This window comes from Centroberyx gerrardi, chromosome 5 (genome assembly GCF_048128805.1).
Source record: "Centroberyx gerrardi isolate f3 chromosome 5, fCenGer3.hap1.cur.20231027, whole genome shotgun sequence".
In the NCBI taxonomy this organism is placed as follows: domain Eukaryota; kingdom Metazoa; phylum Chordata; class Actinopteri; order Beryciformes; family Berycidae; genus Centroberyx; species Centroberyx gerrardi.
This window is the reverse complement of record NC_136001.1, coordinates 19,113,080-19,140,515: the sequence shown is the minus strand read 5'-3', so window position 1 is coordinate 19,140,515 and position 27,436 is coordinate 19,113,080. Positions and strand designations below refer to the sequence as shown.

Here is a 27,436-nt window from a genome sequence, read left to right as displayed (position 1 = left end):
GCTGTGGAACTTGACATTTTGCCTTCATGGAGGATTACCACAAACCTGACCAGCAGACAGTGCAGGCGCTAAGGAATATCGCCAACCGCCTCAGAATCAACTCCATCAAGGCAACAACTGCTGCAGGCAGTGGGTAAGTCTCTTCTACTGACCCATAGACAGTGGATGCACTCTACACATTAACAGGCACAATGCATGCAAAACATAATGCAAACTTCTCATTTCTTTGCAACATGCAGAGTTGAACACCAACACTCACCTACCTAACTACATACACACACACATACTGTATGCACACACACACACACACACACACACATGCACACACATGGATGCAAGTGAAATGCAAAAGGAACAGCATGTCCTGCCTTTGTTCTCATGCACTGCTGACTGAATAACTGGAACATCCAGAGTTGTTAATGGGATAAATTTCACTTTGAGTCCGTCATTGACTAAATGGATGAAAAGTACAATTTCTACATCAATTTTGTATTACAGTATTATATTACAGTATATAAAAGTTATATAAGCTAGAATATCTTCTTCTTTAATTTCTCCTTTGTGTGAAATTCATAAATACATCTGGAACACACTTCCATAGTATCACAGCCCACAACAAAGGATACATTTTCAGCATAGTGAATAATAAAATCTTTTCAGAGGCCTTAAGCTTCAAATTTCTTGTTGATAAAAAGCTCATATTGCCTCCAGTGTATTTTGATTTTTCTTTAAATTTATTTCTTTCATTTTGTTTGAAGAATATATATTGTATATGATTTATTTTGAGGAAATTTAATATGCCCTTGTCCAGTAGTGGGCACAATAGACGGACTAGAGCGTGCAGTGTTGAGTGGATGGCAGGTTGCACATGAATGTGAATATTGCATGCTTGATGAAAGCATGATTTCGCTGGGACAGGATTTTAATATTTTATGGATTAATCTAAATCCTGCTTATCATCTCCCCTTAGACCTCTATCATAGATTTCTGTCGCATTAGTGGGATGCAGGACAGTATCACAGCACTCAAATTCTAAAAAAAAAATGTCTCTTCAGAGATCATTATGGGTAAATGGTGATTTTTTTTTTTTTTTTTTAGAACCCTCACTATTTGAGCAGCTCCATGAAATCCTAAATCTTTTTTTCTATTTGAAGAACCATGAGTGTTTGTTTCCATAATTGTGCCCATTACACAATTTTGGGGTATCGAACAGATGCTGATAGGGACAAAGGGATACACTGAAGGACATTTGACCACTAAAACTGATTGTTACTTAACCTAAAATCATAAAATATCCCTCTCCAGGTCTAGGCAGAGCTCTAAAAGAAATGTATATACTCTACTTTTATGTATGGACTTTCTTGTTTCTTTAATGATTATGTCAAAATATCAGGTTTTGCACCAGTTACATTGGTGCATTATCAGTGAATTATTCCAATACCTATATATCTGATATCATATATCTATGATATATGATATATCACTGTGCCAATATATCATGTCTGTCAGGCCCTGTTCCATGTAGTACTTGGTGGTTCCATGTAAAATAAAAAAGTAAAAGGGCTCCTTAGTTCAACAGTTCATGAATGGTTTCATATAGTGACTCAATATAACTGTTTTATACAAACATAGATTGTTTTTCATTTTACCATCATGGTTACATTTACAACCAGTTCTTCCAGAGCTTCAAACTCCACGGCGGTCTAAGTGTCTGCTTTGGGTCACTGATGATCTGGGTCAGAACCCTCATGCACCAGTGAATCTGTTGGGACCCTTTGCATACAGCACACAGTGTTTCCATGTGCTTCTACAGCCTGTGAGTGGCTCAATATAACACTGTAAATGGTTCTTCCATGTGAATACATGTAGAACTATTACTATTACTGTTACTAATACCTATATGTACCTGTTTTGGCTTTTCAGTGGGTCTATAAGAGTTTTTACCTCTAGTTATTTGGTCTATGTATCTGCTTTTGGAACTGGTTTGGTCACTGATAACAGGTTGGACCCCATCTTAACTTATGTTTAGGCCTCCACTGTATTGTCTAAATCACAGTTCTAAGTTTTTCAATAAATATAAACAATGAACCAATTGGTTCAAAGATGGTGCTTTGTTGTGCCAGATGAGGATGGTTGTATGCAGCACCTTGAAATAGTTTCTATATAGCACCAAAACTGGTGCTTCCTTTCTTGTGTGTACTGTTATACAAAGCTGGGGAAAGTTTTTTTTGTTTATACTAAGAATAAATGGGAATTAGCTTGGGCCAACACCTGCCATCCCCAATTATCCATCAGACATTTCCAGTACAGAGCAGATAACTGTATTGTAATGGCCGGGTGGAGTTGGAACCAAATCAGCCCTTTACAAAAAAGGAAAGTCTGGTATTATTTGGCAACTTTCCAGCTTTATGTTCTACCAGTCAAAAACAGTTCAACTATTATATTGTCAGCCAATCAAAATGTGTGCTAGCGCTTGCCTTGACAGAGGGAGTCCTGCAAATGCTGTGCACACTTGTGCAAGACAAAGAGAGTATGCATGCTATTTGCAAATTAATTCCAAATTGCCAGATGGCTTCACAGAATAACTGCCTGGGAAAACAATTGATAGCAGGACCAAGTGATGTCGGTTTCCACCTGTACTAATATATTGGAGGGAACTCATTCTTGTTTTTGAACTATGTACTGTATTTGAATAAACTGGAGCTGGAGGTGTTCTCTCTCACAATGTGTGTGTGGGGGTTTCACATTCCTGTGTGCATGTGTGCTGTATGTCTCACATATGGGTAACAGCATCCTCTCCCGTCTTGTCCAGACACCCCACATCATGCTGCAGTGTGGCAGAAATCATGTCTGTGCTTTTCTTCCACACCATGAAGTATCGTCCTGAAGACCCCAGGAACTTCAATAATGACCGCTTTGTCCTGTCCAAGGTGAGACCCAGTCCCACCCAGTCTGGACTGGAGACCTTCATTCTTATTTGTGTGTGTGTGTGTGTGTTGAGTCTGAACTTTACCATGGCTTACCTGGGGAGTTGTTTGACAGGGATAGTGCTGTTTCATGCTTGTGTTTGTCTCCAGGGTCATGCTGCTCCGGCGCTGTACTCCATGTGGGCTGAGACGGGCTTCCTGAAGGAGAGCGAGCTCCTCAGTCTGTGCCAGGTTGACTCGACCCTGGAGGGCCACCCGACTCCTGTGAGTGGTCCCACGCCTCAGGACGGAAACAGAAAACTCAGTTAATTCAGCTTAAACACTATACCAACACATTCGAAACCATGCTGCTCTCTAATAACACTTCACTGTGTGTGTGTGTGTGTGTGTGCATGCGTGTGCATTTCAGAAACAGCAATTTGTGGATGTAGCCACTGGCTCCTTGGGACAGGGCCTTGGTGTGGCCTGTGGGATGGCATACACTGGGAAGTACTTTGACAAGTCCAGGTAAGAGTTCACACACACGCACAAAAAAAGAAAACACACACCAGACACACAATACACACTCACAATATTTTGGTCCACTGATGTATTTTGGGGGTTCATGGTTTTCAACATAGGTCTTTTTTTTTAATTTTTTATTTTGAGATTATGTTTTTTTTTTTTAGTGTACAGCGAGGATTTTCCAGGTTCTGTGGGTGTGTGTGTGGCGTGGCTGCATGCTCTGCTCTCCCGATTCTTCTGCTCTAATAATCACAGGCCCAGCAGTCATATCTCAGTTATTTTTACCATCCAAACAGATTTCATCTCAGAGTCAAATTGAGACTTAGTGCATTCAACCATGTTGCATTTATTCTCAATCTATTGTTCTGAATTATTACCATGTATCAAACCAATTCACATTTGCCTTCATTTTTATTATCTGAGTAAACAGCATAGCTTTGCATAAAATACCTTTGTAGAGAAATTTTCACTCAGTGGGCATAGTAGTTGGGACTGATGACATACTGTAAGTATATTAGCAACTTAATTTGATAATATAAGATGATAATTTGTCCTGTTTAAATGAGTCTGTGGGGTTGAACGAGTGGCTTGTGGGAGAAAGTATGTTATATGTTGCAGAAGCAGGTGTGAAGTTCAGCAGCCGCTCCTTTATGAACCTCAGAAAGCTTTCTCACTTCACAGCTGGTTACCAATGTGTTCTGTCACATTAATGACAGTGAACCAATCTGACCGGAAAAGTGTCAGAGTGCATTTTTGGGAGACATGCCGCTTCTTGCTAGCGCAATACCCCACCCCCACCACAACATACACCACACACACACGCACACTTATTGTATGATCACGCCTTGTTCTCCACCTCAGTTATCGTGTGTACTGCCTGCTGGGGGATGGTGAGCTGTCGGAGGGGTCTGTCTGGGAGGCCATGTCCTTCGCCTCCTACTACCAGCTGGACAACCTGGTGGCCATCATGGACATCAACCGTCTGGGCCAAAGTGACCCAGCGCCCCTGCAGCATCACGTAGAGAAATATCAGAAGCGTTGCGAAGCTTTTGGGTAACAGTGTATAATATTAAAAACTGAACATTTTAAATTCTGCATCTATGAGAGGGTGGTGCTTGTGTGTGTGTGTGTGTGTGTGTGTGTGTGTGTGTGTATGTTAATGAATGTGCTGTGAGAGAAGATTGTATGAAAGGTAATAGTTATTCAAACAATACACAAGATCTAATGTCTATCCCTAACTATCTACTGTACTATTAAATTCATTGCGTACTCTGTGTCCTCGTGTGTTTCCATGTCTGCTGTCCATATGAAACATACCATGATGTGCTCTAATGTGTGGCTCTGATGTGTGTGTGTGTGTGTAGTTGGCATGCCATCATTGTGGATGGACACAGTGTGGAGGAGCTTTGCAAGGCTCTGAGCCAGCCACGCCATCAACCCACTGCCATCATTGCTAAAACCATCAAGGGCAAGGGCATCCCAGGTACTCTCACTCTGTCGCTCTCCTCTCTGCATCCTGTTACTCATAGTCATGTACTTTTGCAAGTGCATTGCTCTCACGCCAGTGTAAATTACATGCAAAAAGTACGTAGCGTCGGTCAATGAATGTGCTTTGTGGTGTGAGTCTGCCGCCCATCAACCCGTCAGTGTTTGAATGTACCAATGTGATGAGATGTCTATGTGGTTTCAGCTGCGGAGGATAAGATGGGCTGGCATGCCAAGCCACTGCCCAAGGACATGGCAGAGGTGGTGCTGAAAGACCTGCAGAGCCGCATCATGAACAGCAGCAAGCGCCTGTACCCAGCTGCCCCCATGGAGGACTCCCCTCCGGTCAGCCTGAGGAACGTCAGGATGCCCAGTGCACCCAGCTACAAGCCTGGAGAAAAGGTATCCCATGTGCATTCTGTATCCAAACATCTCATGTGCTGGCTTGATCAATAGCCTTCATCTTCTATTTTCAACTTTACACACACATATACAATTACCACAAATCCAAAGGACTAAAAGCTATAGCTAGACAAACCAACAGACTTGGTTCATGCTGATGATTGATCGGCTTACTTTCTCTCTCTGTAGATTGCCACACGGAAGGCATATGGGATGGCCCTGGCCAAGCTGGGCCGCTACAATGAACGTGTTGTGGCCCTTGACGGAGACACCAACAACCTCACCTATTCAGAGATCTTCAAGAATGAGCATCCCAACCGCTTTGTTGAGTGCTACATTGCTCAGCAGAACATGGTATGATCTCTCCTAAACCCCCCAAATTATGCCTATTTCACAAAGCTTGAAAAAGCTATTTTTACAATAACGGAATATTTATTATTGTAGGCTTCACATTTGGTTTAGAGAAACTTAAGTCTATTCTCTATTCCCTCTGTTGCACATTGTCTCAAATATTCAAGTTTATTCACCAAATAAAACATCTCTTTCTCTTCCTATTGAGTGCTAATTTGCTGAGTAAATTCCTGTCTCTCCTCTGATTGGCTCAGTACATCCTCATTTCTCAGCTGTGTGTCTGAGGCTGGGTTATTAAATTATACATGGGTTGTCCATCCATAATGCAGCGATGGGCAAAGACGTGACCCATTTACAACACACCTCCTTGTGGTCTGCATGGCTGCTTCTGCCGCCTATGGTTAGGCAGCATCTGATAAATCCCTGTCCTTGCCTCGGTCATAATTTTCTATCTGACCTTAGATTAATATTTTGGGGAGAGGCGATCAGACATGTATTCCTCCTGCTGTTCTGGTTCCAGCAGCAGCCAACTGCAATCTAGGTCAGGCATGTGTATGATGAGAAGCGGTTCTGACAAGTGTATTCAGAGGTGAAATATTAATCAGTGCAGAGGGTGGGGCCATCTGGCTGAATGCATAAGAAATGTCAAAAGTTGATTAGGCAGAAATAGAATCACTCATACAAATGAGACATCTTCCAATGAAAAAACATTACTATTTAAATGAGAAGCTTGTTACTATAAAATCAAAGACTTGATTTATGTATTTATACAGATAAATTTAGCATTCATGTAATTAACTGTTTTACAGAAGTAGTCTGTTTTCATTGCTTATATCTATTAAACATTTTGTAACATCACCTTTGCACTTTCAAAGATGCTTGGTCATTGTTAATTTTATCAGCTGGAAATAAATAAATTAATGTATCTGCCTTTTGGTTTTGACAAAGCAAGCGAAGGAGCTAAGGGATTGGGGAGGGCCATGGAGACAGGAAACAGGAAATGATTTGTGAGAGGAGGCATGCCTCTGATTCCACCCATATGGGACCATAAGCTCCTGCACTTTGAAAGAAACTCTTCTCACTGACTCTCTACTTAACTTGGTCTTTGGATCAAAGAGGCATGGTCCATCTTTTGAAATAGGTTTGTACCACAGGTGTGTGACCCTTGGGTGATCCTCTCAAGTTCACATGTGGGTGATCTATGTGCATCTAACTATCTTCAGGCACAGACTTTGTTAGATAATATAAAGATATTGCCCCTGTGCTTTTAGGGAGGCACTAGAAGATAATCACTTCACATTCATTTCCTAGGTCAGTGTTGCCATGGGCTGTGCTGCCCGTGAGAGGAACATTGTGTTTGCCAGCACTCTGGCTTCCTTCTTTACCCGCGCCTATGACCAGCTCCGCATGGCCGCCATCTCAGAGAGCAACATCAACCTGTGTGGCTCCCACTGCGGCCTGTCCACTGGTTAGTGAACCTTAACTGTCCAACTGTCTGTGGCACACACCTCAATCCCTCCCACACACCTTACCTAACACACACTCCTTCACAACACCCACCATTATTTCCTTGCACTGAAGCCTGCCACTTCACAACACCCACTCTCCTCAGACCGCACTCTCACACCCTCCTAAATGGTAATGAACTGCCAAAATGAGTGGTCTGTGTGTGTGTGTGTGTGTGTGTGTGTGTTCCAACCCTTTCTCTCTCTCCCTCTAATACTGTGTTTTCCTTACCCTTTATCCTCTACGGCCGTACTCCTAGTACTCAGTCCCTCCCTCTTTCACCCTTCCTGTCTGTCCTGGAAGCTGTCACCAGGAACCCAGGTGTCCCTCTGTTAGTGCAGGTACACTGCATGCCACTCCGTCAGTAAGTCTGGCTTTATGTCTGCGCAACTGCATGCATGACTGTCAGTTGACCTGACCAGTAGATAACTTATAACTTTAAATTTGGAGGATAATCTAATCATTGGGTGTATGTGGTCAGATGTAATCATGTGTGTGCGTGTGTATTCCAGGAGAGGAAGGCCCCTCTCAGATGGGTCTAGAGGACGTGGCTATGTTCAGGGCCCTTCCCACAGCGACCATCTTCTATCCCAGTGATGGTGTGTCTACTGAGAAGGCTGTGGAGCTGGCTGTAAACACAAAGGTACTTAAAACCTAAACACAGGGTTCTGGCTTCCCTATAATATCTATGGAACATTTGATATGTATTTACAAAATGTGACGTGCTCTTGTCATGTTTCTCTGTATAAAGGGTGTTTGCTACATCAGAACTAGCCGCCAGGAGAATGCCATCATCTATAACAGCAATGAGGACTTCCATGTTGGACAGGCAAAGGTGAGAAACCCCTTTGTGTGCTTGATTTATATATTACCAGGACAGCAATAGACCAAACTATTGTAAATTCAGACACTGAAGACATCCTGTGTATAGAGAGTGCTGCCTCAGGGGATGCACACAAACAAAATGGCTGCCTTTAGGGGCAAAAAATTAAGAAAAGCACCAGCCACTCACACATGAGCACACCATACTGAGCACTGTCAAAGCTTAAAACAGAAAAAGTATCACGTGTAATTGTAAACACTTCCTTTCCCCTCACCAGGTGGTGTACCAGAGCAAGGAGGACCAGGTGACTGTGGTGGCAGCTGGAGTGACCCTGCATGAGGCTCTGGCTGCAGCTGAGCATCTAAAGAAAGGTACAGCAAAGGCCGATTTCTCATCCAAATACTGTGTTTGAGTGTTAGGAGATCAGAAATGTATGCCAGATCATGTATGGCAAATCAGACAGACCTGGCCTTGTTCGCCGCTTTGGCTTGCATAGCCAATGCTTGCTTGACCTGCCTTTAGGTGGAAAAATATTGGATACCTGATGCTCTTAAAGAAGTTGATTAATTTACCATAAATGCCTCACTGTGATATTTTACACATGCATTGAGAAGTGACATTAGTCAGTTGTTATAGCAGCTTTATAGCGTAATAGCATTTATAAGGAAATCTACTTTATCAAATACATCACTCAATTACAGTGAAGTATCTATAGATGTTATATTCCTCCACTGAATGAAATTGTTGATTTTCCAGAGAGGATCTCTATCAGGGTCATTGACCCCTTCACAATCAAACCGCTGGATGCCAAAACCATCATCGACCACACTCGTGCCACCAGGGGCCGTATCCTCACTGTGGAAGACCACTACTATGAAGGTAGGTTTTCATCTAATGTAGTCATATTTTAGAGCTTTTGCGTATTGTATGCCCACTACTAACCTGGCAACCATAAGCATCTCAGCATTATAAATGTATGCAGCTGGGGCCTTCTCATTGGTCCAGATGCTGGGATGCGCTGTGGTGGCATGTTTCCATTGGCTCAGTGGCAGAGATGCAATGTGGTGGCATTTGCTCATTGGCCGAGGAGAGGCGGAGTGTTGTGCGCCATCATTGCAGGCAGGGTATTGTGGTGCATTTTGTGTACTGAGGAGGGAGAGAGTATAAGGGCCAGAGAGGCAGAGTGCTGTCAGATTTCCTTAGCTGAGCGCATGCCCATGGGGCTCGCTGTGACCTAGATAGCACAGACAGCCATGCCCAGCCCCGCCTGCATGTGCCTGTTAGGAGGGTGGGGATGGGTGATGGCATGGACTTGACTGGACCAAAGATATGTGGCATATGTAGTCACTCTGATGTTGAGCATCTCCTTTCTTCTTAAGTGGGACTGTCCTTTGGGGCATCCTAGTGGTTCAGTGGTCAAGGGCATATTATGTACTCACAATGTTGTGGGTGTAAGTCTGGCTGACTCAAATTGTTATCGTCTCTCTATATATGTGATGACATTAATAGCCTTGCTACCAATGAGGGGCCAAAGCTTTTGAGGTGAAAATATGGCAGCCTTTGGGGATTGGTCTTCCCTCTTCTTTTCTCCTATGTGATGAATTGCTGTTCCACAGGTGGCCTGGGGGAGGCAGTGTGCTCAGCAATGGTCAATGAGTCTGGCTTCAGCCTGCATCGTCTGGCTGTGTCCCACGTTCCCCGCAGTGGCAAACCGCACGAGCTGCTCAAGATCTACGGTATCGATCGCGACGCCATTGCCCAGGCCGTCCGCAAGATGCTAAGCAGCTCTACCAATGCCAAGTAACTTCCACCCTGCCCCACCCACCTATCTAATCACACCCCTTCAGATCAAGAGAAACAGTATGTTTCAATTCACGACACCCAGCTCTTTAAATTCCTTCACTGTGAATGCCCTTATGTGTTAACTAAAGTAATGTGATTTTGTGCTGTACATTTTGAAGTAAAATTCCACATTTACCTTTCTTTCACGCATCCATCACTCACACACAAACATACACAGATGCAAACACTCACATCCTCACTCCTAATCCCTGCATTGTCATTGGTCATCATCACAATGTCCAGTTCAGTTATCATAACTGACCATCAAACCTAGCTGGCAGTTATTGGTGGACACTCACCATTCAAAACAATACATTCTTACATGTTGTGACATGAAGTACATGAATACTATGTGATGCTCTCATGTGTTTTTGAAATGCTCTTTGATATGTTCAACCTGATTCAACTTACAACAATGTATTTTAATACTTTTATATTGTTCTGATGTAGCTCTTAAGGCCGGGTGGGGCATATAGTAGTACAGTAGGTGTCTTTATCATGACAGCAGTCTCTGAAAGAATCTAACTGAATTGATGTTTGTAGAAGTTAGTCTTGAAGAAGTGAAAAAAAGTTCAAACAAATGTAGGTAGGCCACAAAGAGCAGTCACGCTGAAGTCCACTATGCATTTGATCCATGTTTCCCAAAACCACAATACACATCATCAGACAACTTCAACTTCTTTGATTAGCAAAATGTAACATTCTTTTCAACACTATCTTTTGTTACAGAGTTTAAAGTAACCTATACACCTCAGTATTCATTTGTGCTGGCCGTACAGTTGGACCATTCCAACAATGTGACAATAATCATTGTGTAGTCAGCGACATAATCTTTTAACATACGGGTAAGGTGGAGGGGTACAGGTCCTGCTAGTGCTGATGGAGAATATGGTTGGTTGTGGCTATGAAGGTAGAGTTACATCTGAATTGTGAACCCAAGAACAAACACTTCCTTTGTTACTTGAAATTTTGTATGTACCTTACTTTCATGTAATAAAGCCCTCTGCATTTGAGTTTGAGAGTTCATAAGTGTTTATTATTTTTCCCTACTATGTGTGTTTATGTGTGTAGGTTGAGCAGTATGCATATGCATGCATACAACAACTCTGAAACAACTGAAACAGTGTCTAACTAAATTATACTGTACAATACCACGATGAATGAAAGCATGTATTAATATGAATTATACAATTCATAGAGTATCTGCATAACTTGTTTCATAACTTCACTAACTGAATTATTTCTCTACATCTTTGAGCTAACCAATAGATCTTCTATTTGACCGAAGTAATGCCCATCAAAACTGTTAAGATCTGATCATAAAAGCGTCCAGTTCTAAGAGTCCAGAGTCCAGTTATAATTCAGTATCTCCCTGAAGAAAGAATTGAGTCTAAAGTTCAGTTCACCAAACACAAGTCTGCTTTGCGACCTTGTAGATATCACATGTATCACTGCACATTAATTCAATCCTCTACAGTCGGTCTACCACCCAGGTCGCTGTCTCTGTCTCATCTCCCTGTCCAAAAAGAGACAAATAATATCTTTAGATGATACAAGTTTTACAATACCATTACTTATAACCTCCAAACACATTCAAAGGTCCTGAACTCAACCCATGCCAAAGCTATGAAGGCTCTAGAACAATTTGTAAGGTTTGACTAATGTCTTGTTGATGTTTTTGAGAGCTACCTACCATAGAGAGCTGTATTTCCGTTTTGCTCCCCTAACAGCAAACATCATGATCCCACATCCATAAGACAGTGTGTAGACTGGAATAAAGCAGAAAACTTAACCACACAAAACATATTTTCTCAGTGCATTTGCATATCTCACATACTATATACCCATGTGCCTTTACCATGATATGAGTTGAGGTTCAGGACAGCTACAAACAGAGCAACACACAATCCCCAGTAAGCATCTAGAGAGAGTTGGAAGGTAATGTTAGCTTTTAAGAAGAACAGGTCTGGGTGTGGTTATTATTATTATTTATATAATTGTGTTAATTGTTGTATAATTCAAGGTCATCGGTTTGTTCTTTTGGAGTATGTATGGGGATTAGTACCTCTTCTGTCATAGGGAGGACCTTCACATCTCCTAGTATGGGCTGGCAAATCTGAGTGGAACACAAAAAAAATCTACATTGATATTGTTAATCTTGAGGTCAAACATGAAATAAATATTTATCATCAATGATTCATTTCCACAGATATATTTAGAGTAATAAACAAAATGAGTGTTTTATATTATATCTTTAGATAAAGAAGTTTCACAAACTTGTTAAAAGATATTAGTGTCAACATTATAACAAAGTTCAGCTTACCAGACACTATGCCCACCAACTCGAATATTAGGGTGAAGAACACAGCGAGAGCTGACGGAATTATAAGGGCTGGAAAGGCAACACAAACATTATTCCTGAGTCCACCTTATAACAAATATACCAAACAAAAATAGTAAGTATCATTTATTCCTGGACCATGAATGAATACTATGTCTACTTACAACGATAGGGCCTATAGAGTGCCATTCCACATCCCAGGCCAAAGGAGACTGCGAAAAAATGGTAAAATTTGCCTGAAAAAATTCAAAACAATAGATTAATACCAAGAAATATGCTCTAAATAAAGATTAATTTCTTTCAGGAAGTTTTAGGACATTTACTTTCACTTTTAATTTGGACTATAAAGTACAACATACAGTGGTGGTAAAAGTCATAAAGGCGTTGTCCATGTTCCTGAAAAAGAAACACTGGTCATGGTCTGTTGGTAACAGAAACAGATAAACATGCTTGATGGATAAATACAAAAGTATTACATAAAAGTATTACATATGTAGAGAGAGAGACAGATACAGAGAGAGAGAAGCATACAGAGTAAGAGAGAGAGAGAAACATACAGAGAGCAGTAAAGGATCTGACAGTCACCCCATTTGATTACCACAGGAAGAAGACCTGGGACCCAGTAACCCAGTGCTACACACCATTTAAGTTCAGCAGCAGGCTCTCGCTCCAGGCAGGTGCGGGAACAGGTGACTGAACCATCGAGAAGGCAGAGCAGGGACTTCCTGAGCCAGTCTCACCACTCTGCCACAGCTATGTGACAGACAGATGGGAAGTCCCAAAGAAAAATAATTTCACTTTCAGATTCGTGCAGGCTGGTGTTCATACATATTAAACACTTAACATCTAAGCTTGGCTCTACGACTGCATGACTGTCTTGAGGCTCACTCAGAGGCCATGTCAGAGCTGAGAGGTGTTCTTGTCCGGAGAATGACTTAACTGGGAAAACATCATTAAGAAGAAAGGGAAATGAGAACCGATGTGTCTAATTGCATTTTCTCCCTGCAGCTCTACAGCTCTGAGTCCCTCTGACTGCAAACTGTCACCATTTACACTTCAGCACACAAGGCCAATTTTCTTTCTCACTCACTTATACCCCCTACTGCCTTCACACAGGCATGCCTTGCACATCAATCCTCTCTCTCTCTCTCTCTCTCTCTCTCTCTCAAGTTAAACTGATATTTCACTTTGGTAGCACAGGTTTTTATGCAGGAGTTTGTGAATAGTCAACCACCAAATCTGGCTGTTCTGAGGACACTCAGCCAGCACAACTTACTTACTTTAATTTTGATGAGTAGATCCAGGAAATATTTAATTCTGCATGCCAGATCATACTTTTCAAACCTAATTTTACCTGCTTGCAATTATTGATATTAAAAGCTGTAGAAAAAAAAGCACTGAAGGTTGGCTTCCTCTGAACCTCTCTGGATATGTACACACAGAAAAGTAGGCTACTAATGTTCTGCCAAAGTGAAATATGTTTTTGAAATATGAAGAAAATGTGACTTTTAATACAGAATAATTCGTATTCGTACATCCTGCAAGGTTAGTATCTGGCCGTGTAAATGAAAAAGTAGGGCAATATGGAAAGATGAGGGAAAAGGGCTTTACTGTCTATAAATATGTGTGAGATAGTTGAATCATGGACTCCACAATCTGTTATGCAGAACACATGCATTCACATTTTACCGGATTAGCCCAACTGGCCGTCGTGTAAACAAATCACATGTAGAGATTACAGGCTAAATAAATAATAAATAATAAATCTTTGACTTGCGGTTACAATTGTAGCTCCACTATTACATCTCTAGATGGCAGTGCCGTATCGATAGCGTTCAAGGCTTCACTGGAGACCCCCAGACCAAGCAAAGCACTATGGTACTTGTAGTCAATATGCCAGACGACGTATGTTAGTCTTCAATATGAAGGCAAGACACATAAAACTACATTTCCTCCCACTCGCTCTGATTTGAACCGCATGCAGGCGTAGCTTCCAACCGATGATCTCAACTTAGTTTCCTCTCTCAGCCTAAAGAAACTTAATCACCGCCACTGTGGAGCAAACCGAGAATGCCAAAATCGTCGTCTGGGTGGAACACTGACGATCTCTGCTGTGCAAATAGGCGAAGGGATCTTGACGCAAAAGTCACAACCATGCAGTTCCAACAAAGAAGGCACTGATTTCTTGCCGTGGAGGATTGTCTGCACTTCTCCTTCTGGGGCTGGGTCCCGTTATCGTTGTGAGTCGGTGGGTCGCGGCGAGCCAAGACATCTATGGAGGACCAGGAATATCCCGAAGCGACGCTGGTGACAGAGGCCGGGCCGCAGTGGCTTCGAGCGGAGATCGAGCGTCTTTCTCGGGAGTTGCGTGAAACGACACATGAAAAGATCCAAGCGGCTGAATATGGGCTGGCGGTGCTGGAGGAGAAACAACAGCTCAAACAACGATTCGATGAGTTGGAGACTGAGTACGAGACGGTCCGACATGAGCTCGACCAGCTGAAGGAGGTAACGTCAATGTTACAGGTCTAACCTACGAGCCACAAGAGACTTTACTTTTAATCGATAGTAGTTAAAAAGAAATATGTGAATAAAGTAATTCTTCCGCCAAGCAATATAGTTCTTGCAAGCTAAACAAAGTAGGCTACCGGCAAGTGGCGTTATAATTAGCAGTAGGCCTATATTCAGTTAGCGCGTTAATATTTAAATACTTTGTAATACGGTCACAGGTCTATGTTTATCCGGTGTTAATGGCTTCGAACGTGTCTCAGCCAATCAGAACGGAGGAGGAGAACTCTCAGAACTATCGGTTTTTATAAAACATCAATTTTTCCTTCTGGAGTCACGCCTTTTGTTACTTTTGAAGCCATAAATGGATGACATTCATTATGTTTCCAAGAACAAAAGATCTGAAAGCCGCACGGTCCTGAAATCTTGAAATAGCCTACTCGTGAATTGACTCGCGACTGAAAATGTCAAAACAAATTACTAAAAAATGTTCACATGGCTTCGGCTCATGTCGTATAGCAGCTGGCTATCTGCATCCAAATTGCGGCACAAATGTCGCATAGTCTCTCGAACCACAATGGTAAACAGTTTGAATTTGTCAAGTATGGCATAATGATTTCTGGGTTGTGAGCTAATCTGCACTTTCAATATCTTGAAAAACAAAAATATGTCATTCCTTTTGGTCACTTGTCCAGGCCTGCTCCTGGTATGTAACGTTGAGGTTTGGCAGACGTCTACTGTCGGCCAAATTTCCCTGCCTATGTGGCTCATAATTATGCGAACCATGTAGCAGTCAACATCATCAAGTGCCGTTGAGCATTCTCAACATGATGTAGATTGCTTATATCAACTAGACCTCTGCCCCTCTCTCTTCTTAAATTGGTTTCTTGGAAGATGGATGTTTTGGATCTGTCTTGACTATCCCGCCCCGCAGCCCAGTGAGCAACATTCTTGGATGAGTACAGAAGATAGAGACTGATAGTATGCGGTTGTGCATACAGGTGGCTGACAGACAGACAGACAGACAGACAGACCCAGCCCAGGTGATCAGGATCTGTCAAGAAGCAGCAGCTGGATGTGTGTCTCTTTGTCTGCTGTGTATGTTCAAGCTGTTCAAAACACTGATCTCACACAGAAGCTGTCCAGGTAGACATCTCTGTCTTACTAATTTATAAATAAGGCCATGCTTAGTTGTGTGTCTGGCCGTCAAACTCACAGTTCAGCTTTCAGTTCATGAATTACTTGTCCATTCAAAATAAATAACTAATTTTGCCTCCACCGGTTTCTTTGCGGCTGGTTCAATGATTTATTCTCAGTTGTATGTTAATGATGAGTTTGGTCAACTGTGTGTTATTCATGGAACAAATCGCAATCCATTCTGTAATTGACTCATTGTTGTACTCAGTTGTTCCTCTCTGACTAATACGCTGGATATCTCATGATTCTGACTAGTAGGTCTTTTCCCTCTTCAGTGGAGTATGTCAGTAGGGCTGCTGGAGAAAAAGGAAACATCAAATTAGGTTACAACATCACATCTGACCACTGCTTGCTATACATATTAATTGGTTTGAATACAAAATGCTGAGAAAGAGAGAAGTCAAGCTGGGTGCTGTTAGGAAGGAGCGCCCCGGCTCTATGGTTGGTTTTCAAGACTGTCTTGGACAGGAGACTAAGTGTATTACATCACCAGTTTGGCTGAATGTCCCAGTGCAGGCTGGGTGGGTGTTCTGTAGGCCTGGGAGTCATCTGGCTGTGGGAAGCTGACATCAATCTATTCACCCTATTTAATCTGTCAATGTGTTGACCTGACTGTCTGGTGGTACTGTTAAGCTTAGACACTTTGCTTTGTATTCAAGATTCCATTGGTGGTCAACATCACTGGGCTAGTAATAAATAGGGGACTCTGTTGTACCTACCTCTCTCTGATATGGAACAAGATTGTATTTGAATTGCATTTGAATTTGTCATGCTCATATTGAACCGTTAGAACTCAAAAAATGAATTTATTGAATAAATTCAAAAATGGATTTTGTTTTGTTTCCTGAGTGTTGGAACTGGAAGGAAGCCACCTCCAGTCAACTCACAGTTTGTCAAATTCATACAATTCAATTCAATTCAATTCAATTTTCTGCTGGCTGTAATCGCTTTCCATACTCTGCCAGAGTGTGGTATGAACATCATGAAATGACACCGCCAAAATGTACTAGCAGGACGGCACAGCACTTACATGGGAGTAAATGCTCTTCTTGAACAGCATGAAGAACATGGCTGACAACCAGTCACATACTGTATGTAGCATCTATGTAAACCAATGAATGACAAGCCCCTGGTATTTTTAAATAAATATTACGGAAATAAGGGGGGCTCTGGGGTCAAGACACAACATTGTGATACTGTAGTGCTCCCTGCTCTGTGGCCAATGATTGTTCTGGCTGTAGTTGTGGTTCTGTGTCTGTATTTAAGATCAAGTTCACTATGATTATAATAACTTGTGGATCTAAGATGATAAGATGTTTGTTCTGATGTTTGTTCTTTCTTCCTGTCCCCAGGCCTTTGGACAAGCGTACTCGACCCACAGGAAGGTGGCGGCAGATGGGGAAAGCAGGGAAGAGTCACTGATCCTGGAGTCTGCCAGTAAGGAGGCCCTCTACCAGCAGAAGGTCCTCGAGCTGCAGAATGAGCTCCGACAGGCCAAAGCCTCCCTCACCAGCACACAAGCGGAGAACGACCGCCTGGCCTCCATTGCCCTGGAGATGAGAGAGGTAATCCTTGGAATTTGTAAAACAAGGCTATAAGTATTTACGGATATTGAACGCAGGGTTACAATATCAGTTTCTTGCCCATTTGAGTACAGTTTGATGACAGTTCTGCCAGTCTTGTTTTAAGCACTCTGGCCCTGATTTATGAAGAGAGCATAAAGTCTAATCTTGAAATGAATCTACATTCTCCAGCAAAAGGTGGTATTTATCAATAGGGATGGGAATTGATAAGATTTTATTGATACCAATGCCATTATCGATTCTGCTTATCGGTCCGGTTCCTTATCGATTCCCTTATCGATTCCCGATCAATTTTCTGTGTGAAAAAAAAAGTAGGCCTACACAGGTTTTCAGCGTCAACGCAGCTGTTTTATTATCTCGAGTCTGAACACAGTGTAGAATGTCTGCCTAATAACATTTGAACATGTTAAAATAAATTACAATGCTCCTTTTCTTAAAATTATATAACTTGGAAAACAAATAAGATCTTTAGATGGTTACCCTAAGATGTTTCAACATATTGCTGGTGTTTCCACCCTTAAGGCTGCGTTCACACATAGCGTTTTTTCCCCAACCACCAGCGCCCTTTTCTCATTAAAAGCAATGGGAAGCGGCCGCAAGGCGCACAAAAGGCAGCCGCTCCCGAAAAGCGCTGCAGCGGCGTTTTTTTCGTCAGAGCGGAGCGCTTTCAAAAGTTGAGAAATGTTGAACTTTTCAGAATAGCGCCGGGTGACGCTTTTTCCCAGCCGACCAATCACGATGACAGAGACGCTGGTCGTTTCCCATAGCAACAACAAATATGGAGAAAGTGAAAGTGCCGGTGGAGAAATTGGACGTTGTAATAAGTGAATTTCCGTTACCGCAACAGCGATCTTAAAGGCAGTATGGATTATACTGGACATGTATTGGAAATATCTGGTTATCCTTTGCTTGTTGCACAACACTGTTCTGTCTGCTAGAAGTGAACCAGCTGGTTAGTGAGCTAGCAGCTGCTCAGCTAACGTCAGGTGACGTTGCCGTGATCCGCTTTTTATTTCTCCTCACAAAAAGCGCTCCAGGCAGCGCTTTTTCCACATCAAAAAACGCTATGTGTGAACACAGAAATTATAATTTTACAGACGTTACAAGTAGCACTGTTGTCATCTTTCTTCGTGAAATGAAGCCACGCTTTGGACCGTTTCTTCCTCTCCGCCATGACTCCTTCTTGTTGCAAGTTTCCAGCAGCGTAGATGCAGAGTTTGACGTCATGACGCATGAGTTTTTGCAATGCGCATGCGCAACTGTCAGAAAAACATGCCGGCATCGATAAAAGGAATTGATAACCTCGGAGGCATACGATTCCGATGGATCAGACAATTTGGAACCGGTTCTCAACTGGAATCGGTTCTCGATTCCCATCCCTATTTATCAATCAGAGCTGGATCTTACTGGGGAGATTATTCTTGTCTCTAGTTCTAATGTATGTACAGTCATTGGAGGCAGTTCCCTGCATGTTATAGACACACAAACCCACAATTTAAATCTACTGGACATTTTTTTTCCTATAAATTATGCCCAATTGAAATGCTGACAAATGTTGGTGTGTTTTGATACTCCCAAGAATGTGCCTTTCATGTTATCATGCTGTTGAAGCAAGCATGTTGAAGCTTTAAGAAGGTTTCATAAATTAAACGCAAGTTTCCTATCAGTGCTTGAATTTGTGATGATTTTTATGCTGCTGTTATAAATGAGGCCAAATGACTTGAAGTCATTGTGTGTATTTGAATGGTTCATTGTACACCTCTGTGTAAGAACTATCTTTAGAGTAATCTACTGTGTCAGTTACAATCAAAATGGGAAGAAAGATATAATTAGTAAAGCTAATGGAAGATAAGATGGAGACCAATGGTTTACCACTAGTTGTCAGAGAGTTGGGAGAGAGTTGGTGTGTATGTCTGTAGTGGGGGGTGGTCAGTTAGCAGGTTTGCCTGGCAGGAAAGATGATGTAATGGTCCACTGTGAGTGACACAAAGGAGCCTGGATTGGTAAGTGGACCATGTTCTTCTTCCCTCATTACAGTTGCCTGCCAAGGTCTTGCCTCTGCGGTATGTGGAACATGCCGACATGCTGTTTTTCATTTTACTCACCGTGACAGTGGAATCGCAAGGATCTAGTTTGCCCTGCCTTGTGATGTTGTCCTTGAAATCAGTAAAAGATGTATGAGTTTGTTTGGAATTTAGTCTCACACAGCCTGCCATAATATATTTTTTTCTCTCCTTTCCCTCTCCTCCTGCCCCGATGTGTGTAGAGTTCAGAGCTGGCGGAGCTGCAGCGCAGTCAGCTGCGTGATGACATCAGAGAGTACAAAGTGCGGGAGACTCGTCTGCTGCAGGACTACAGTGAGCTGGAGGAGGAGAACATCTCCCTTCAGAAACAAGTCTCTGTGCTGAGACAAAGCCAGGTAAGATGAAGCCGACTAACAAGACACAATAGTGGACACTACTGTTGTTTCATAATATGAGAGGAAGGGCTTGATTTAGGTAGTTGCAGTTGTGACAGCGGCCCAGTTGTGAGCTGCTCACACCTAATTGTGTGCTGAGGCATCTTTTCTTTGCCCCAACTCCAGAGCTTTCCGAAGGGCATGAGTCACTTAAGCAGTTTCTCCTTACTACTAAAACCTATCCAAACACTTTCTATGCACCGTGAAATGGGGGCAAATCATGTTCAGATAATGGTGTAATTCCTTTAACTGTTCATACCTAATATGTATGATAATACTCTCATATTATTGCTTACATTCTAACTTATGTAACCTTCATTGTTATTGTGTCATTTCACATCCAATGTAATAAAGCAACAAGGCCAAACATTAAAAATATGTAGCTGTCAAAACACTTCTGGAGCTCACTGTGATTTAAAGCACGGGCAATCAGCAAATTGGCTTTTTTATAAATTGATTTGGACTCTTTTCATTTTATTTTCTTTGTTTCACTTTCAACCTTTACTAAAATAAAAAAAAATATTATTCAGGGTGTGTCTGAAATTGTATGGCCTCAGAGATTTTATTTTCAGGCCACTGGAGAACACTTTGGCGAGCTTTGTGGCACTTGGGCTTAATAGAGGAACTACAATGGGCGCCACTCAACTTAGAAAAATAATTCTTGTCCTTCTGTGCAGGTGGAATTTGAGGGTCTAAAGCATGAGATCCGTCGTCTGGAGGAGGACTCCCAGTGCCTACACAGCCAGCTGGAGGAAGCCATGCGTCTGAGGGAGATCGCCGAGCGACAGCTGACCGAGGCTTTAGAGACTATTAAAACGGAGCGTGAGCAGAAGGCCTTGCTGCGCAAGGAGCTGTCCCACTATATGACCATCGGAGATTCTTTTTACCACAGCTCCCTTAACATCTCCATCGACAACTTAAAACTCCAGGAGGATCCCTCCACGATCACCGAGCCTGACAACGATGATCTAATCCGCGGCTTCGAGAACGGCTTGGTGAAGACAGCGGAGGGTGATGAAGACAACAGAGCTTCGGTGAACAGGAGAGGGGAGGTCCTCAAGCCTGCTCCTAGCCTGGTGGATGACCTGCTAAGTGAGCTCAACATCTCTGAGATCCAGAAACTTAAACAGCAGCTTGTACAGGTATGAGCTTCACAAGATGCCCTCTGACCATTCAACACCATCACTTGTTGAATTGCCATAATGCATTACTAAGGTAAACACTACTTAATGAACAGCCTCACTAAAGTAGCACAGTCAGGACTGATAAACGTATTTACACTATGGCTGCCTGATCCTATCCTTTCAACTCATTCACTCAAAATGGGATCCCTTTTCAACCAGAATTTACAGTATGATATATACATGCATCAAATTAGATGGGTGACTTAGTTATGTGCTACAAGAATAAACAGTAAGATTTATCTGCCCTGTAGTTGTTTTTACCCACCCCAAAGGCGCATGAGCAGATTATTGACTTTCCTTGAAAGAGAATCACATGTTTTCAAATGACTGACTTGAAGGTTTCTAACTGACATTGCTATACTAATTTAATTATCAATATTGAATGTTCGAAATTTGACTTTGTATCCTTCATACAGACATAAAAAACAGTGGAATTGACAGTATGGTCATTCTTTCTCCCTGTTACTTTCTCAAAATGCACCTGCCATCTGTCAAACTATTTGAGTGACAAAGATGAGGGAGGGCTGAAGTGGCATGCACAGAAGCTGTTCAATGTTTTTCTAAAAAATCAGTGCGGAACCAATATTTATGGAGAAGAAATAAAACAGTTACATTTCAGATAGTATATCTGTAAAGCATCAACATCTGCATTTATCCTCCCTAAAAGTATAGTACATAATATATCTTGTGCAAAGGGATAGAGCAACAAACAACCCCATGCAAAAGAGACTGTCAAGTAGGCTTCAGTGCAGTGAACTCAAACTGCACTCAAATATACACTTATCTTATAGCCTTATCAACGATCACTTTTGTCTCTGAGCTGCCAGTAGTCCAACTTTCTATTTATTAAGCCATAATGGCCAAAGCTAATAAGAATGATCAAACAATGCTTATGTATTCTCTACTCATTGGTCAATGAATCTAAAGAGAATACATTAAGCTGTGGGAAGTAGTATTTATTTACTGGCCCGTGTTCACACTGCGAGCAACATGATCAACAAGTCAGCTGAAATCCATTATTTTCCTGTAGAGCTGAGCGACCAGGGAAACTTTAGCCAAGCAAATGCTGTTGCTGATCTTGGTCATGGTCAAGTGGTGTAAAGTTGTTTAACTGACTGAAAATGTCTCTGTTTCTGTGTTAGGTGGAGCGAGAGAAGGTTGCCCTGATCAACTCTCTGCAGGAGTCCCAGAAGCAGCTGGACCAGGCCCATGGGACTCTGTCAGAGCAGAAGGAGGCTGTCAGCAGGCTGACTGAGAACCTCAGTGCTATGAGGAAACTTCAGGCCAGCAAGGAGCGCCAGTCTGCCCTCGACAGTGAGAAAGAGAGGGACAGCCGCGACGACGGAGACGGAGACTACTACGAGCTGGACATCAACGGACCTGAGATCCTGCAGTGTAAATATACTGTGGCCGTGTCTGAAGCTGGTGAGCTGAGGCAGGAGCTGAAGACGCTGAGGGCAGAGTACCAGGAGTGTCGGACCCAGTATGAAGAGGAGCGAGCGCGGCTGGAGAGTGACGTCCAGGAGTTGAGTGCAAGGTTGGCGTCCCTCGAGAAGAGCAGCCGAGCAGACAAAGAGGAGATGGCCCGGCTGGAGAAGGAGCTCCGTCTGGTCAGTGAGGCTGCAGGAGAATCACTAGGCAGCCTTAATGTGGCCCAGGATGAACTAGTGGCTTTCAGTGAAGAGCTGGCCAATCTCTACAACCATGTGTGTATGTGCAACAATGAGACCCCTAACCGCGTCATGCTCGACTATTACAAGCAGGGCAGGGCGAGTGTAAGAGGGTGGCAAGAAGGGAAGGAGCATCACTCATCTCCTGTGCTTCTCACTAATGGGCTGATCACTGAGACCGAACCCGGAAAGACAGAGGCTAGCGATGCCACCGCCGCTCGAGCCCGAGAGCACCGTCCAGAGCCCATGAACATCTATAACCTGGTGGCCATCATCCGGGACCAGATCCGCCACCTGCAGCAGGCAGTGGACCGCACCACAGAGCTGTCACGCCAGCGGCTAGCCAGTCTGGAGCTAGGCACAGTGGCAGACAAGGACAAGGAGGCTTGCATGGAAGAGATCCTCAAACTGAAGTCCCTGCTCAGCACCAAGAGGGAGCAGATCGCCACTCTCAGAACTGTCCTAAAGGCCAACAAACAGGTCAAACGAGTGCAAGGAGAGTGTGTGTGGGTGTGCGTGCAGTGGATGCATTTTCTCAGAGAGGAAGAAAGCTTGTTTTAGTTCTCAAATAGACAAATAAAAAGGAAAGGGATAATTGACAGCACCGAAACATAACCACTTTGAGTTCAGAGTTTATGTAAGTGTAAGGCACTGATAATCATGTAACCCTGTGTTCCCTCCAGACAGCTGAGGTGGCTCTGGCCAACCTGAAGAGTAAATATAACAATGAGAAGGCCATGGTGACTGAGACGATGATGAAGCTCCGCAATGAGCTCAAAGCCCTGAAAGAGGACGCTGCCACGTTCTCCTCACTTCGAGCCATGTTTGCTACAAGGTATATTGCATTCTTGACAAACATAAAAAAAAATTGAATACTGAACCATTATAATGTATTTTTATTTTAGTGTGCTAATTCCATTATCCCCTCTTCAGCATCCTTTCCTGGTAATGATAGAGAAACTCAGATTATGTCTTAATTGCTAAAGCATAGGTCTGCACAAAAAAATTCCTGTGCATGTGAGAGATACAGAGCATTGTGGGAGCTGTCTGATGTAATACTAGAGCGAGTCAGAGACTGCTGGCAGGGTCCTCATTCTCACATCTGGAAAATGCAGGCTGGGGAATTGAGAAAACATGTGACAGCAGCAATACAAGGCATTTTGCACCACCTGCTGGAAATAGTATGTAACTTTTGTTTAATCAGTTTGACTCTACCTTTCCCTCTCTCTTGCTCTCTGTGTCCCCCTCCTCTCTTTCTCTCAGGTGCGATGAGTATGTGACCCAGCTGGATGACATGCAGAGGCAGCTGGCTGCTGCTGAAGATGAGAAGAAGACCCTGAACTCTCTGCTGCGTATGGCCATCCAGCAGAAGCTGGCCTTGACCCAGCGGCTGGAGGATCTGGAGTTTGACCATGAGCAGGCGCGCCGCACCACTAGTGCAGGGGCAGGAGGCAAGGGCAAAATGAAGGGAAAAGGAGCCTCTGCCAACCATCATGTAAGTCGGAGACAAACCTGCAGAGCCATCCCTGAGCCCCAAAGCATCAGGGGAGGCCCGGAGTTCTACTGCAGTGAGAAGTACAACACTTCCTGTGATCTGTGAAGACTTCTGCATCATTTTTGCAACATTTGCATGCCTTCAACTCAGGCTTTGCATACGTTTATCTTTTCTAACACCAAGCTCTCTGGGTTTTTGCTGTAGCCATATTTCCTTTAACATGGTAACTGGCATGCTAGTATTGCTTGTATACTGTAAACACTATGTGTTGTTCATGATCCTAGACTGGTTTTGGCTGAACCTGTCCTGCCTTTTGCACTGCTATAAGTCAGTTCTGTACAGAGTCTAATCTCTCCATAAGCAGACAAATATGACTCTCAAGAAAAGGTTAATAAAGTAATCTGATAGGCAGCAGGGATAAAGCTGTACATATTTTTTGATTTGACTATTCTATAGCTGGATGCTAGGTGAAATGCAGTTTAAGGGATAATTGTTTTTTCATGGTAAAATAAATATCCATATTTAGTTAGCATAAGTAAGGCACAAATCTCCCAAACATGGGGGGTAAGTCCTGTTTTTTCCATGTGATATTCAGATGGTTCTTTGGCCTGAGAACCAGGGGAAACGACTGCATGACTTTCTCTGGCATCTGCCCACAAAACTATCAGCTTTCTCTAACATGAATTTATACATCCATGTGTCTGAGTCCATTATATCCCCTTTCATTTTCTCTCACCTGTCAGAAACAGCTTGTGCTTTGTTTAATTATCACCAGAGTTATAGGGGGGGGGAAGTAGTGGTAAAATTCTGAATGTCATTTGGGGATCAAGATGAAGACAAAAGTCAAAACTACTGTCTCCATTAATTTCTTGTAATTTCCATGTAATTTTTTTTCTTTTTTTTTTCTTGAAAAGACTCTTGTTTCTTCTTGTTATACTCCATATTGTAACCCTCCATTATATCCCTGATCACTCGTAACAACTGAAACCTGCATGCTACCATAACATACCCGAGTCCTCTGCTTCCTGCAGCCATCTTCACCGTGCCTTAACTCTCCTAACCCCGTGGTGCTTCTCCCCATCTTCATTTCACTAATATGTTGTTAAATGAAATTTGATCAATTCTCTGAGAATTTAATGTGATCTTTCTGTTTTATCTCTCCATTTGCAGTAAATTGCGCAAGACAAGTGTCCTTATGGGGGTCCCTCAGAGTGTCTGACAGTTGCCAGTCCCCTGTGCTGCTGGTTTCTTCACTATCCCATCATGATTTTAAAACCTGTAATTGATAATACAGAGATATACCCACAGTTATTTGCTGAAGGCCTTGTTTCAGAGAGCAAAGACTCAATAACTTCTGAAATTCCCTAAGGTTCACAGTGTGACTGCAGAAAGTATGACTCATGGCGTCGGCTACCCACTGTAATCCATTCAGTCTTCTGACCACATGCACCACTATGATTATTGAATCAGAAGAAGAATCAGATGAGCGTTTTGTATGATTACTCTGTCATTGCCTGTGTTACCCTGACTGAGCACTTTGTGTTTTACTCCTTTGCTTTTAGGTGATGCCTCTTTGTTTCTTCTTTGTCATGTTAATTTCAACTATTATGCAATGTTTTTATGTAATGTGCATGTTTAGCTGCCAGAACCATAACAATATTTCCATGTAATACAACCTATATTTATTCATATTTATTTCATAAAGATCAGTAGCAGGGTTAAAGGAAATTTATTATGATCCATTTATGCGGTCAGTAAGCAACAGAACCAGAGAAGATTACAGGATCCCTGTGAGAAAGCTGTGGCAGTTACTTTTTGAAATCAGAATTTCCAACCCACTGTTGACTGATATGAGTTGCCTTTTCTGCCTTTTTAATTTACCTTTTGGCCTTAGATTTAGGAGTGCCTTTCTAGCTGTCCATAGAAAGAAGCAAGATTTTTGATAGCCATGTCTCCTATGTGGAATATTTTTTTCTTAGCTGATGAAAACAATAACAGGAATGGTGATCGTTTTCATTATATGATCCTGCAAGTATGCAGCTACAAATTTGTACAAAAAGATTTTGTACAATTAGGCTCCTCGATATGGACATTGTTTGCTGAGTTGTTAGAAAGGTTCTGGCATGTTTGCTATGACTAAGGAAGAGTATTAATGCAAAACTTATTTAAATACAAGATTTCTAAGTTAAGGTCAGATGTTAATAGTATTCATAAGATTTATTCATGAAGGAGAGTTTTTAATGTAATTGTTTTAATACTTTATGTAAAACTTTTGCGTCCTAAAATGCATTTTCTGCAAACAGAGGGCCTGCAGTGCCATTTTCTATGTGTTTTTGTTCATACAAGTGCAATTTACAGGGCAAAAAACAAAACGTGTTAATGCTATGTAAAAATATTTTACACATTGTTGCTCACATTCTTGATCCTAATTGAGTTTTATATGTTTTTACTGTAACTTTAATTGTATTTATTTGACACAGTGCCAAACTGGTAAAAATCCAGACAACAGCATTTCATCATCCTTGATGTTTCAAGTGAGTTTGGGTGGAGATGGCTGGTCACACGTTCAACAAGCCAATACCTGTGGTAAAACACTAGTAGGTTCATGCCTCACTATACTGTCTCTGCTTAAAGTCATGCCTTGTGAAGAAATAAATTTAACTTTGACAATTCTGAGTTTGCCTTTGTTTTTTTTTTATTTTTAATTTTTATAAAGACTTAAATTTCCATTCCACCATGACTTTTGGTATGGGCGTTATGCCAGTAATCAGAAGAGTGAATGAATCCCTAGTATCGGATTGTATAGTTGCATAAATAAAATGTTTAAACCAGAGAATGCATGGTAAATTCCAATTGGAATTGGAATGTGACACAGCTCTAAGGAAACAGAATTGAATTCCATGAAATTCCACTTCTGAGAGAGGTTGTGTTGACTCGCTAAACATTATGAATCAAACATTATGAATCAAATAAGAGACAGTTAAACAAATCATATACATTCAATCATAATGTCGGCCTATGTATTACAATTACATGTTATGCATCAAATACCACCTGAAAGGAACCTTTAAAATGTTATGATAGAGTATTGATAATGACACTACTTAAATAATATAACACTGGATAGATAATAACACTAATTAAATTCAACATCCTGCAA

The 27,436-nt window shown here is 42.1% G+C and overlaps 3 protein-coding genes across 3 annotated transcripts; 2 read left to right on the top strand and 1 right to left on the bottom strand.

The window, feature by feature from the left end:
• The first annotated feature begins 11 nt into the window (after positions 1–11).
• Positions 12–9,802, top strand: tkta (transketolase a). Its single transcript, XM_071925897.1, has 14 exons — positions 12–133; positions 2,813–2,930; positions 3,078–3,191; positions 3,337–3,434; positions 4,293–4,484; positions 4,796–4,914; positions 5,122–5,318; positions 5,508–5,672; positions 6,981–7,137; positions 7,688–7,818; positions 7,927–8,010; positions 8,276–8,369; positions 8,755–8,877; positions 9,615–9,802. The coding sequence occupies exons 1-14, from the start codon at positions 27–29 to the stop codon at positions 9,800–9,802; spliced, it is 1,887 nt and encodes a 628-aa protein (XP_071781998.1). The 5' UTR covers positions 12–26.
• A 383-nt stretch (positions 9,803–10,185) lies between these two features.
• On the bottom strand, positions 10,186–12,939 carry LOC144539354 (uncharacterized). The gene is made up of 8 exons (XM_078283752.1): positions 12,823–12,939; positions 12,541–12,577; positions 12,346–12,417; positions 12,164–12,232; positions 11,906–11,956; positions 11,699–11,761; positions 11,534–11,609; positions 10,186–11,356 (listed from the first exon to the last, which is right to left on the bottom strand). The coding sequence occupies exons 1-8, from the start codon at positions 12,823–12,825 to the stop codon at positions 11,323–11,325; spliced, it is 405 nt and encodes a 134-aa protein (XP_078139878.1). The 5' UTR covers positions 12,826–12,939; the 3' UTR covers positions 10,186–11,322.
• A 1,294-nt stretch (positions 12,940–14,233) lies between these two features.
• bicd2b (BICD cargo adaptor 2b) lies at positions 14,234–26,946 on the top strand. The gene is made up of 8 exons (XM_071925826.2): positions 14,234–14,689; positions 17,239–17,451; positions 19,736–19,888; positions 20,605–21,069; positions 22,254–23,261; positions 23,465–23,616; positions 24,045–24,276; positions 25,447–26,946. Exons 1-8 carry the CDS (start codon positions 14,456–14,458, stop codon positions 25,447–25,449), a joined length of 2,460 nt encoding a protein of 819 aa, XP_071781927.1. The 5' UTR covers positions 14,234–14,455; the 3' UTR covers positions 25,450–26,946.
• The last annotated feature ends 490 nt before the right edge of the window (positions 26,947–27,436 follow it).